This window comes from Podarcis pityusensis (assembly GCF_964106645.2).
Source record: "Podarcis pityusensis genome assembly, chromosome: 6".
Classification (NCBI taxonomy): Eukaryota; Metazoa; Chordata; class Lepidosauria; order Squamata; family Lacertidae; genus Podarcis; species Podarcis pityusensis.
The window spans coordinates 58562438-58575374 of NC_138030.1; the positions used below are offsets into that span (position 1 = coordinate 58562438).

The 12937-nt window shown below is 41.6% G+C and overlaps 1 protein-coding gene across 2 annotated transcripts in view; it reads left to right on the forward strand.

The window, feature by feature from the left end:
- The window catches only part of PRKAA2 (protein kinase AMP-activated catalytic subunit alpha 2), a 63374-nt gene that overhangs the window by 6385 nt on the left and 44052 nt on the right, over nt 1-12937 (forward strand). For both annotated transcript variants that reach the window (XM_081011822.1, XM_081011821.1), the window contains exons 2-7: nt 10-151; nt 1482-1575; nt 4802-4946; nt 6003-6090; nt 6642-6866; nt 9459-9960. In XM_081011822.1, the coding sequence (XP_080867948.1) occupies nt 10-151; nt 1482-1575; nt 4802-4946; nt 6003-6090; nt 6642-6866; nt 9459-9960 (1196 nt within the window). The remainder of the gene's footprint in view (nt 1-9; nt 152-1481; nt 1576-4801; nt 4947-6002; nt 6091-6641; nt 6867-9458; nt 9961-12937) is intronic.

A 12937-nucleotide genomic window follows, 5' to 3' on the forward strand; every position in this document is an offset into this window, starting at 1 on the left:
TTCTTTTAGTTGGAGAACACCAGCTCACACGGCACAAAGTAGCGGTCAAAATTTTAAATAGGCAAAAAATTCGCAGTTTGGATGTGGTTGGGAAGATCAAACGAGAAATCCAAAATCTGAAGCTTTTCCGACACCCCCATATTATCAAATTGTAAGTATTGCTGCCACTACTCCCATTGTTGTGTGTTGCATGAAATGGGGATACTGCCCTCAGGGACCCTGTGTGCTCCTGTTACTTTACTGTGTGTTGAATTAATATTTTCAAAGGTAACCTGCAATGCAATTCCAGGCACATTTATTCTGGAGTAAATTCCACTGAACTCCACTGAGTTTACTTCCTAGACACGGGTGGCGTGTGGGTTAAACCACAGAGCCTAGGACTTGCCGATCAGAAGGTCGGCGGTTCGAATCCCCGTGACGGGGTGAGCTCCCGTTGCTCGGTCCCTGCTCCTGCCAACCTAGCGGTTTGAAAGCGCATCAGAGTGCAAGTAGATAAATAGGTACTGCTCCGGCAGGAAGGTAAACGGCGTTTCCATGCCCTGCTCTGGTTTGCCAGAAGCGGCTTAGTCATGCTGGCCACATGACCCGGACGCTGGCTCCCTCAGCCAATAAAGCGAGAGGAGCGCCGCAACCCCAGAGTCGGCCACGACTGAACCTAATGGTCAGGGGTCCCTTTACCTTTACTTATACTTAGAACTACAGCCTTTGCTTTTCTGAACCACAGTAAGCAGGATCTCTATTGGGATTCTGTTAATTTATGACTACCAGATTAGGGTAAAGTTATAAAATATTGTTGTAAAACGTTCATCTCATCATCTGGGAGCTTGTGATAGTAACATACAATGGCTGGATTATACTCTGTGCTCACTGAGGAACAGACATAAAACTTGGACTAGCTGATGGATTTGAAGTAAATTCCTGGATTTTATGGAAGGGTTTGATGCACATTTGAGCAATTTCTTGGGCGAAGCAACTGAGTCTGCTTGTTAGATGTGCATCTCACTCTCTGGGATATTGTGGTTCTGTGCAAAAATGGATTTTTGAAAAGTAAAATATTTTGACTATTATACTTGGACTTCCCTATCCTCTTGCCACTACGATTCAGTTTTACCATATTACTCGAGTCTGAGTATTATCTCCCATCTTTTCAAACATTCTTGAACATCTGTAGCCACAAAGGAAATTTGAAAAGAGGGTTAGTCATAAGTGAGGTATAATTATTGTGCAAAGATTCCAAGAGATTCAATAAGCTTATGGAAGAAGAAAGGTAAATCCGTCAGAGCCCAGAAACAGTTTATATCTGCTTTTATCATAAAGAATATAATAACATTCACCTTCAGAAGTGGAAAGCAGTTATGCGTGAAGTGCTAATTTTAAGGAAAATATTAATTTAGTAAGATTAAGTAAGCACTAGCTCTTGTCTCACTATTGAAAAAGATGCAGATAAAAAACAACATAATTTTTGTGTGTCTTTTTGTTAGGTACCAGGTCATCAGCACACCAACAGATTTTTTCATGGTAATGGAATATGTGTCTGGTGGGGAATTGTTTGATTACATCTGTAAACATGGACATGTAAGTGACTTTTTCCATTAAGGATAAATGTGTGGGCGGGAGGGAAGTGAATTCTACCGATCTATAATATCTTTGCTAAATGAGGGTTCTTTTTAAGGTTATTAAAAATAGAACTGGCTTCATCACAGACCTATCTGGAATGACTTGCAACTGGCCTGATGGCACTGCGGTGTCCTACACAGTCTTAGAGTGCAAACATTTTGCTGATCCATCTTGCCTTGAATTGTGTATCATTTGAATAAATATGTAAGAAGCAAGGCAATAACCAGTAGCAGCTTCCCTGGCTCTTCATATTTGAATGCGTTCTGGCAAATGAAAGCAGTTTGGTGATAGTGATCCAGTCCTAAAAGTATGCTTGTAACGGTATGCTTGTAACGGTGGTGCAATTTTTTGGGTGACATTGCACTGGTAGAACAGCCTTTTCAGACGATGCTGAGCATTTATTTGCCGTTGCAGTATAATTTAGTGATAACTATCAGTTTACTATATAATTGCCCAGAAAAGACAATGAGCCACAGAATTTCCTAGAGTGTAGGTGATAGTTCAAGCTCAGAAGCAAGACAGAAGTGCTTGCCTCTGTAAATTTACATTTTACAGCCAATCAGCACAATTCATGGTTGAACAGTGTTTTATTTTTGTTGCCCAGATTTTCCCTGAAATAGAAATTATTAAATGCTTTTTAAAACATAGAATCTAAATTCTATGCAAAAGCAGTAATAATAAACAGATTTCGACTGCACTCCTGTACACATGTACATAAGTCTATTTTAACTCAGCAGGACTTAGTTCTGAATAGACGTGCTTAGGATTGTGCTCCTTCCATAGCTCCAATTCACAGGTTAGAGAGGATCTCATATCTATTTTTTCTTTAATCCTTCGGAAGCTATTAGCAGAATTGAAATGCTCCCTGCTGCATGCTATGTGATTGTCACCTCACCACTTGGACTGCATAAAATTCAGTATTTGAATTTTTGTACCCTGTAGTCATAATATTTCCTAATTTGATCCCTTGTTCATAATTTATTGAGAGGATATTATAATCTGCTATATAATTATACTTGTTATAGAAATATGTAAAATGTTAAGTATGTACTATCATTACCATTGTTTTACCACTATGATTAAGTGGTGAGGCGCATCCATTAATGGCCTGAATTCAGTTTAAAAATAGAGTTTCTATTAACAGACCTAGTCAACTCAGGCTGTTTCACAACAACTGCTAGGATCTTGCAGAGTGAGACTGCAGCTAGGGGTGCCATTTTTGAATGCTCTCTAATGGGGGGAACGGGACTTTCCTGCAAGTATGAAAACTAGAACATCAGGAAGTGTCTAGCCTGGAATAGTCCTTGTTGTCCTAGGTTTTTTTTTCCTTGCAGGGTATATCAGTAGGTGCCAGTACCGGATTTACGTATAAGATAAACAAGCTATAGCTTAGGGCCCCACACTCTTGGCTCCCCTAAAAAAAATTAAAGGAAAAAACAACAGTTGGATGTACATTTCCAAAATATAAGATAAAAAAACAAATAAAATAAAACCTACATACAGCAACAGTGTTTTGTGTTGTGTAGCCTCCTATAATGTGAGTAATGGGCCCCGCCTGCTCGCTTGCTCCCAAAAATATCACTGGTTTGCTCATTTCTATATATAGAGTGCCTACATTCTGCATGGACTGGTTGCATGGCAACATGTGCAAATGGCTTTAGATACCTATTAGGTTCATAAATTACCATATAGCATATATTCAGCACAAAAAACTGTGACGATTTGTTGTTTACAAAGGACAGCTGGACATATAAAGGGCCCTATTACCTTCAGTAGCTTAGGGCCTCATCAAACCTAAATCTGGCCCTGGTAGGTGCCATAAAAAATATGATCTCCCTCACTTGGTCTGGTATAGCTCATTCTACTCTCTTTCCCTTAAGATATGCACAAAGAAGAAGATATTAAAAACTTCCACTTTTTCTTTAGTGTGTGATGTCCGAACTGAAGGAACTGTGATTTGTTCTGTGTTTAGTTTAAACAAACCAGGATCATAGCATGATATGATATCCCACTTTGTTAACAAACCGTAGTTTGAATAAACCAGGCATGACAGGAAACTGTAGTTAGTTGGTGCTCTCCAACTAGTACATTATGGAGCTGTGGGACTAGGGGAAAATGTGACCCCACTCTGGCACATTCCTATTTCATTCTACTGTACAGTGGTACCTCGGGCTACATACGCTTCAGGTTACAGAGTCTGCTAACCCAGAAATAGAGCTTCAGGTTAAGAACTTTGCTTCAGGATGAGAACAGAAATCGTGCTCCGGCGGCACAGCGGCAGCAGGAGGCCCCCATTAGCTAAAGTGGTGCTTCAGGTTAAGAACAGTTTCAGGTTAAGAATAGACCTCTGGAACAAATTAAGTTCTTAACCTGAGGTACCACTGTAGATCCATCCCCAATAGCATGGGGGGGGGCGGATCTTAAACTGTACTGGCTTGAGGTTTAAGGTTCTAGCCTGGGCAAGTTTCCTTGAGTGGGCTTTGTCCTCTACACTTTGCTACTGTTGCTGGCTTGCCAGTAAAAGAGCTAGCAAGCAGGTGGCAGCACCTGCTGATCCTAATTATTACTGCCACCATCACTTGTTTCCTCAGTCCCCTCCAGTCCAAAACAAAAAGTAAACAAACAAGCCAGTTGCAGCAGTGGAGAGGAGCAACAACAGGGCCAAGTCTTGGGCTTTGGCCTGACGCCCAAGTATGGCCACCTTTAGAGGTCAGTCCTGATTTCAAAAGTGTGAGATGAGGAGGCAGGGCCTTCTACTTTGCTGTCTCTGGCCCCCATGTTTGGTTTTTCCAAATTGGGTGCAGTCAAGGAGTAGAAGGCAAAAGTAACAAGGGCAATCTAGTTTCTTCAGTTTGCAGAGGCCTTTGGAAAATTACTGCCATGGGTTGCAGTCTGTAGCAGAGAAATTTTTCAGAGTAATGAGCTAAACAATTGATTGCTCAAGGAAGCACAGTTTTAAAGCTTAAATGGCCTTTAATTATTTGACACACTTAATTATAAGAGAATAGTGCAATGGAATGTCTCCTTGGGATGGCTCGCCTCTGTTTGCTTGTTTGTTTAGTGTTGCTTACTGTAATTCTGTCTCTTGTGGCCCATTAAGGGGGCACATTTTGCCTCACTGAGTATCCTTTCAGGACAAACAAAAAACATTGAGTCTTGTTTCCCTTCCTGTGCATTTGTCTAGGTTGAAGAGGCCGAAGCCAGGCGTCTTTTCCAGCAAATTCTGTCAGCTGTAGATTACTGTCATCGGCATATGGTAGTTCACAGAGACCTGAAACCAGAGAATGTGCTGCTGGATGCAAACATGAATGCCAAGATAGCTGATTTTGGTATGTGACCCCAGCAGCATTCCAGAAATGTGACCAGCTCTATGCCAATTGCTGAACTGTCTCAGGGCTAACATCCTTCAAAGAACCCTGCATCAGCTTTCATCACCATTAGCAGTTTCTTTGCTACTGTGAAAAACTTCCCAAGTTGAAAACATTAGTCTCGTCTTCACTGAGTATTAAACCTGAAGGTGGACGCTTACATAACTGGATGCTTCTCCATACTCAAAGTTTTAAAGAAATCCTGGCACGTAATAAGTTGATTTCAGGGAGAAGGGTCCTAGCCTTGCCATTTCCCTGGCATCTAGGTTTCTACATCTTTTTCTTTAACTTATATGGTGGAACACTCAGCCATATGAACCTTCACCTGCAGATTGAAACAATACAATTCATACGTTCACTTATCACCTCTAGGGGAAGCAGGTTTTTCTTGTTATGGTGTTGTCAGTGTGAATATAGATATATAATAGAAATCATTTACAAAATTATTTTGGATCTTTGCCACTTTTAACATATCCTCTCAATATTTCATGCAGTTCCGTGTGGCTTCTTATACTATCAGGTTTCATTTTTATTTATTTTTGTCCCATTGACCATAATGCTGCCCCTTAAAGCAGACAGGACAGGACTGATTGTATAGCACTGATATTCAGCTTCATGCTAGACATATAGAAACATGAGGTCCTCCTCTCTTCCCCTTGGGGCGTACAGATACCTTCCCTCTCTAGGCCTCCATTGCACAGAGTTTACCCCAGCTCTTGAGTAACCTAGATAAAGGAACCTAAGGAAATATGGTCCATTGAATTCTCTCCAGGGGAAATGCTTAGAATAAGCTTTGAGAATCTAGCTTTCAGTTTGAAGTAGATCTTTACAAAGACCTTTCTACCTGTAAGAAATTGTTTCTTAAGCAAATAATGCAACAGAGTTCTAAGAGCCTTTTTTAATCTATATCTTTCCCTTCTGCCTCCCTTGCTATTTCACACACAAACACCCTTCTCTCTCTTCTAGCAATGCCAACAAATGAGTCTCTCTTTCTCTCTCCCCTCCACAACCTTTTAGGACTGTCCAACATGATGTCAGATGGCGAATTCCTGCGAACCAGCTGTGGCTCGCCCAACTATGCAGCACCAGAAGTCATCTCTGGAAGGTAGAACATTAAAGACCAATGGATACCCTTTTGATCAGAGGCATGTTTTTGACATGGGATTCATTCATATAGCTGAATAGTTCATGGTCATTTATATGTGCTTAGGTAATGTTCGTATGGCAGCGTTCTGTCCTTCTGGTTGCACAGTTTGTTTTTAAGCAAGAAACAATAGCACCAAAAGGATTTAAAGTAGATAGCAGGAATTGACCACCGAGGTTATTTCTGTTGACTGCACCAAGGCAAGTCCAAAGAGAGTGGACACTTCTAAGCAACACTCGAGAGAAATGTTAAGGATTTTTGGAGAATGTAGGGGAGAGCAATCAAAGAGAAGAGGCTTGAGCAGTTCCGGAATGGTGAACAGGCTATGAACAAAGTTCAGGGAGGATGTTATTGTAATCAGATGCTCTTCCAATTGTCACTTGGATTCAAGGCGACTGTTTAGCATTGCTTCCTTTTTCCCTCTCCCAGCTACTTAGGGTGTCCTTTGGAACTTCAGGCAAGATACTGCAGTGTCTTAAGGAACTGGTTAATGGCACCTTCCTTTTGTTCAGATTGTATGCTGGCCCAGAGGTTGATATCTGGAGCTGTGGTGTTATTCTCTATGCTCTCCTCTGTGGGACTCTTCCTTTTGACGATGAGCATGTCCCAACCCTCTTTAAAAAGATCCGTGGAGGTGTCTTCTACATTCCCGAATACCTCAACCGTTCAGTTGCCACCCTCCTTATGCACATGCTGCAGGTGGATCCACTCAAACGAGCAACCATCAAGGACATCCGGTAAGGTCTGGTGCCAAAATTACAACTCGTCCCTTACTAATATTTTTTTGATGGTCTCTGAGAAGATCATCAGAGAAAATCAGCCAATATGTCCTTTAGAAATAATAATAATAAAAAAAAGAAATTGGCTGAACAGGGAACGGAGCTGACAGGCTTGAAAACATCTAATCTAACCAGCTTACATTATTGCTACGTTCTCTTTATTGCTATGTTCTTTACAGTATTTCATAAGGAGTGACTGGGAGAAAGCAAGATGAAACATCACCTAATGCAACCTCAGTTGTTGAAATAGCAAGAGCATTTGAATAATCAGAAGTGTCACAAGGATGGCCAAAATCCCTCAACTAAGCAGTACATGTCAAACTATTTATTTTTTTTTTTTTAAATCATATTTATTAGAATTTCCAATAATATAGAAAAATAACAGAAAAGAAAAGATAGAATACATTTAGAGCCTTACTTTCGTTATCTTCTTTCTAAGACTCCCTCCTCCCCCCCCCCCGACTGTATTCCCCTTTCATTAATTTGGTTCCACAAGCTCTCACTCCCAGTTTAAAACTTAATATGTTTAACCCATTAACCAATTTAAATTATACAATTTTATCATCATCCCTCATCATTAACAGATAAAGAAAAAAGATTTTTCCCCAAGATCAACCCCAATTTCCTTCCACGAATTCCCTTTTTTTTAAACATGCCAAATCAAAATACCATGGTATACAAAAGTTATATAAAGAAATAGAAGATAAAAAATATAAGAATGTTCAGAAAGATGGTTACATTAGCCTTTGGATTCCAAAACTCCCCCTTCCCTTCCCCGGTTTGAATTCCACATGTCCATCAGTCTATATGTTGTCAGCCTGGAGATCTCAAGTCCATGGCCAGATTTTTCCCATTCCACCTTGCCGGTTTTCTTTTAATTTGTTTATTTTAATAATGTTTAACTTCAAAAATCCAGTCTAATAGATGCCTTTAATTTCCTTGGTCTTTGCTGCTCCTCCCATTATTCTTTCCGTGTCGTAGTTAGTCCTTTGTTCTTTTTATTCCTTACTTTCTCAGGTTTCTTGTCTTGTTCAGCTGCTAAAACTTTCTTATTCCGAAATCTGGTATCTCTACAGAGGTTTGTTGTTCAGGAACAAAAACTTACGTCCAGTCCCTTCCTTTCTTCAATAGAAAATTCTATTGTCTCCTTTTAATGTAAACACCTCTGTAGACAAAATACTATGTCAGCTTTGCAGCTTTCCCAGAAGATAAGTCCTGTGCGAATCCCAGAGTGATTTTCCACATACGACCACTTGTAATGTCCCAAAACCCCTCTAGGGGGATTGTAGTAACTTTATATCCTCTAATCCAAAAGTCAAATTGTTGTTCCTTATTTTCCGACAGTTTATATCCATATTGTGTCAAATTATAACAGAATTAGCCAGCAAAGTCCTTGTAACAAAGTCCTCTTTATATTCTCCAGCTTTGACAGCTACTTTGACAGCTGTCAAAGTCTCCGTCTCTCTTCGCCAGGTTCTACGAATCGCCCCGGTTCCCAGGGGGGGTTGCATTTTCCCTCTCACCCTCCACTCTTCTCCTCCAGCACAATTCTTGTAATTTCCCTTCGTGGAATTAATGATTTTTGTCAGCAATAAACTTCTCTTTCGATCTTGGTTACCCAGTCCTTGTTTTAGAATGTTTACAATCGGGGGGGGGACTGACTTCCTTTTTAAATCCCCCCCGCTCGTGCCGAATCCAAAAAAAATTTCTTTTTTTCTCCTTTTGTACCCGGTTTCCCAATTACTCACGGGTTGTTGTTGATAGTCCGAATTTCCAATGGAAGAAGTCAGCGCTCTCCGTCGAATGGCATGCGGCTGCGCTCGGCAGGGGAAGCAATGGACTCAAAGCACCACGCCACTCCCCGGCACCCGATCCGAAGCCTTTAAAAAGGCTCCTTCACGAGTCGGGAGGGCGCTAACGGTGCCAGCCGAGTCCCCATGTCCACGGGCTCCATGCCCGTGGTTTTTGAGGGTCCCCGCGTCGCCGGCGCGGTAAGACCCAGCCCCTGCCGAGCAGACTCCCTCCGGAGCTCGGAGGGAGTCCGCCATTCGGCGATGGCGCCAACCCGGAAGTCATGTCAAACTATTTATATGGTCCAAAATTACAACCCACCATAGCATTGTCTGTGTTTCTTTCATCTCCTGTTTCCAGCTCATCCCAATATCACCAGGAATGCCATATCCTGAAGCCTTGGGTGCCATTGTGAGAACATGCAGTGTAGTATATGACTAAAGAATGTTGTTGAGACTGCTTTGTCCCTTATAGCACATAGGTCACTACACCATGTGCTGTAAGGGACAAATAATTTATAGTTCTTCCTTTAATCAGCTTGTTTTACTCCTGCTAAACTCTTGGGGTCCGTAGTTTCTCAGAGGAGTGCATTTCGAAACCTCAGCCCTTTGAACTCAGAAGGGTTAAACAGGAATACATACACCAGCTTGACACTTATCATTTAACATTTTAGTGCCATGCTTGGTCTTTTATGATGGGTCAGATCTAGGATGTTGCATAAACAGTATTATTATTCATTAGAGAAACAATTCCTTTTAGAGAACACGAGTGGTTCAAACAAGAACTGCCCAGTTACTTGTTTCCAGAGGATCCTTCTTACGACGCCAATGTTATCGACGACGATGCCGTGCGGGAAGTTTGTGAAAAATTCGAGTGCACTGAGTCAGAGGTGATGACCAGCCTGTACAGTGGGGATCCTCAAGACCAGCTTGCTGTTGCTTATCACCTTATTATTGACAATCGGAGAATCATGAACCAAGCCAGTGAGTTCTACCTTGCTTCCAGCCCTCCCACTGGCTCTTTCATGGATGACACTATGCACATCCCTCCGGGGGTGAAGCCCCACCCGGAACGGATGCCTCCTCTCGTAGCAGATACTCCCAAAGGAAAGTGTCCCTTGGATGCACTGAATACCACTAAGCCAAAGCCGTTGACTGTGAAAAAAGCCAAGTGGCATTTAGGAATACGGAGTCAAAGCAGGCCTTATGACATCATGGCTGAAGTGTACCGTGCTATGAAACAGCTAGATTTTGAGTGGAAGGTAAGGAATACGAATGCTTTGAATGCTATTCAACGTTTGATAATGGAAGTTTATATTTTACTATCTGCATACCAGGTTTTTTTATACTTAGTAAACAACTTAGAAGCCTATTTTGGCATTAAATGACATTCAGATTAAACAATGCATTAATTAATTGTGCATTCATTATTAATCATATTTAATAATGCATTAATTAATTAATACCTCCGGTAAGTTTTCAGTTAACTGGCTTTGCTTATGTATTTGCTAATGCATTCAAATGCTGCCCCCTCAATATAATAATTCTCAGAGCAGCTTAGATCAAGAGAACAGGACAAGTAAAATGCACAAGAAATATTTACGGAATTTAAACAGTGGATAAAGCGAGCAGGAAGATTCAAGAGTTAAAAGCTTAGCAGCCTGGTAGAGTGTAAAGGTCTTCGCCTGGTGCAGAAAGGACAGCAGAATAGGCACCAGGCCAGACTTACCCAGGGAGGCAGTTTCAGGACTGGGGCACGACAAACGAGGAGGTCCAGTGACCACCTGCCTCACCTGGTGGTGGGGACACCTGGAAGAGGGCCTCCAGCAACTATCAGAACATGGACAAGTAGGTACTCTCCAGGTCCCCAGCTATATTAATAATAATAGGCATAGCAATCCTAAATGGGGTTGAGGAGGACAAGTGGAGCAGCAGATCTACCACTGCAACCCAAGCCTTTCTAGCTCACACTGCCCAAGGTGGAAGGCCTGCACACACACACAGAAACACACATGGTTTTTTATTTTCTTACTTTCTCTGTACTTCAGATCCAGGCTGGTGCAGCAGAGGGGCCTGAGGTTAGGTCCCCTCTGGGTCTGTGCAGGACTTTGGATCTGGCCATCTCACTGCCACTGGGACAACTGCTGTCCGCAGCTTTCTGCCCAGCACAGCTGGAACCTCTGGTTCAGTGGCTGGCAGTGAAGTGTCCGAAAGCCATTCTAGCCTCTTCCAGCCATCAGTGTCTAGGAGTTAGAATTGCGCTATAGATGAGCAGTCTTCTAATGGCCATGATAGTATTCGCCATGTCTCATTGTTAATTATTATTAGCTTACTCTTGCATCATCCTCTTTGTGAATATTAGCACCTTCAAAGTGGTTAAATAATGTATATTTTTAATTACTGACCTAAAGGGGGTGGGGAAGAAGACATACTTTCTTTTTTAAGCTTCCTAAGCTTGAGGATAGGCAGATAATTCTGCCTTGCACAGTGGAAGGGATAACAGGAGCTCCACATTTCTAATTATAGTAGCTAATTCCCTTCTGGGTAAATAATCTTACTGAAAGCTCCTAATAAATAGATGTTATTTCTACATGGTATCCAAGAACCGTGTGGTCAGGTGAGAAAATGCAATATTGTTCCCTTAAATCTGCCTTAAATAACTTGGTATTAGCTGAGTCTTCTTTTTGCCACAAGATTGTGGTAGTTGCTGGTTTCCACAGTATTTTCCTGTACATAAGGTGCCTTCATTTCACAATCTTAATGTCCGTCACTTACAGCCACATTTGGGGGGTGAGCTTGATCTTGGGAATTAATGGTTATCTTCGTGAGGTTTTCTGTTTTCCTATGTATGCCTCCACCCCACCTTTTTGAGCTAGTGGTTTATGGGCAAGAATTAGTGTTGAGGCATCATTAGATTCACTTTCTTTCATTGTTCTGATTTAACTTCAAGCCCTCAGTAGGAAATGGAAATTCAGTCTTCTGCTGCCTTGCTTACTGACATATGCTGCATTCGATATGTTTACTGAAGCAGCTGCTTAAAAAACAAACCCCGTATGCACTAAAGATAAATACATACAAATTTTAATTTAAGGAACCTGTGCTTCTTGCCTGTTCTGCGTGCTTAGATGTTGATTATTTCCCTGCTGCTATTGTTTTGTTACTGTTACGTTTTGTTGTGTGCATTTTGAGCCTTTGTTTCTCTTGGCTGCTTTGCCTGTTGCTGAATGAGAAAAGCAAGGTACAGGTGTTCTAAAATGAATAAATGTTCAGTGAATCCTCTGTATGTATGCTTGAAAGTGCTCCCAATATCCTGTACAAACTGAACCAACATTCCATGCCAAGGAAAGAGAATTCTGTGACCTATACATTTTAAAACGAAGCCAAAATTGCATGTCTTTGCTTATTTTGAAATAATCTAACAATTTGCTTATTTGGAATAATACTTCTAGTCATTGTTAGGGCACAGAGCTATGTAGGTAGAGAAAACCTTGCCTCCTAATCATCGCAATTCAGCTGTCCCATACGTTGTCTGTTGTTAGAGCCATAATGACTAGAAACTGGTAGCTTATAGAAATAGTCAGTGGGACACTGCCCCCCCCCGAATAATGTGGTCAGTGCCAGTTTCTGCATTTGTACAGTTGGTTTTCTCGTTCACTAATACATAGCCCTGCTAACTAGAAGCCCAATAGGAGAGAAGCTTGTACCGGTAGTTGTTTTCACCCCCGTCGTTCTGCCCAGACACTGAGGTCCAGCGCCAAGGGCCTTCTGGTAGTTCCCTCATTGTGAGAAGTGAGGTTACAGGGAACCAGAGAGAGGGCCTTCTTGGTAGTGGTGTCCACCCTGTGGAACACCCTCCCATCAGATATCAAGGAAATAAGCAACTATCCTATTTTTAAAAGACATCTTTTAAAAGGCAGCCCTGTTTAGGGAAGTTTTTCATATTTAATGCTGTATTGTTTTTAACACTCAATTGGGAGCCGCCCAGAGTGGCTGGGGAAACTTAGCCAGATGGGCGGATTATAAATAATAAATATTATTATATATTATATTATGGATGGCAGGACTAGGACTGCTGCTCTGATTACCTGACTCCTCATGTTGAAAACCCTCCTTTTCATGATGGAGGGAAGAAGGCTTGAGAAGAGTTTCCATGAAGGATATTTAGAAGAAAAACACAGGAAGGAATGGAACAGGTGGAAGAGAGTCTTTAGCAGCCTGCCGTGTTCCATGCCTGAGCTT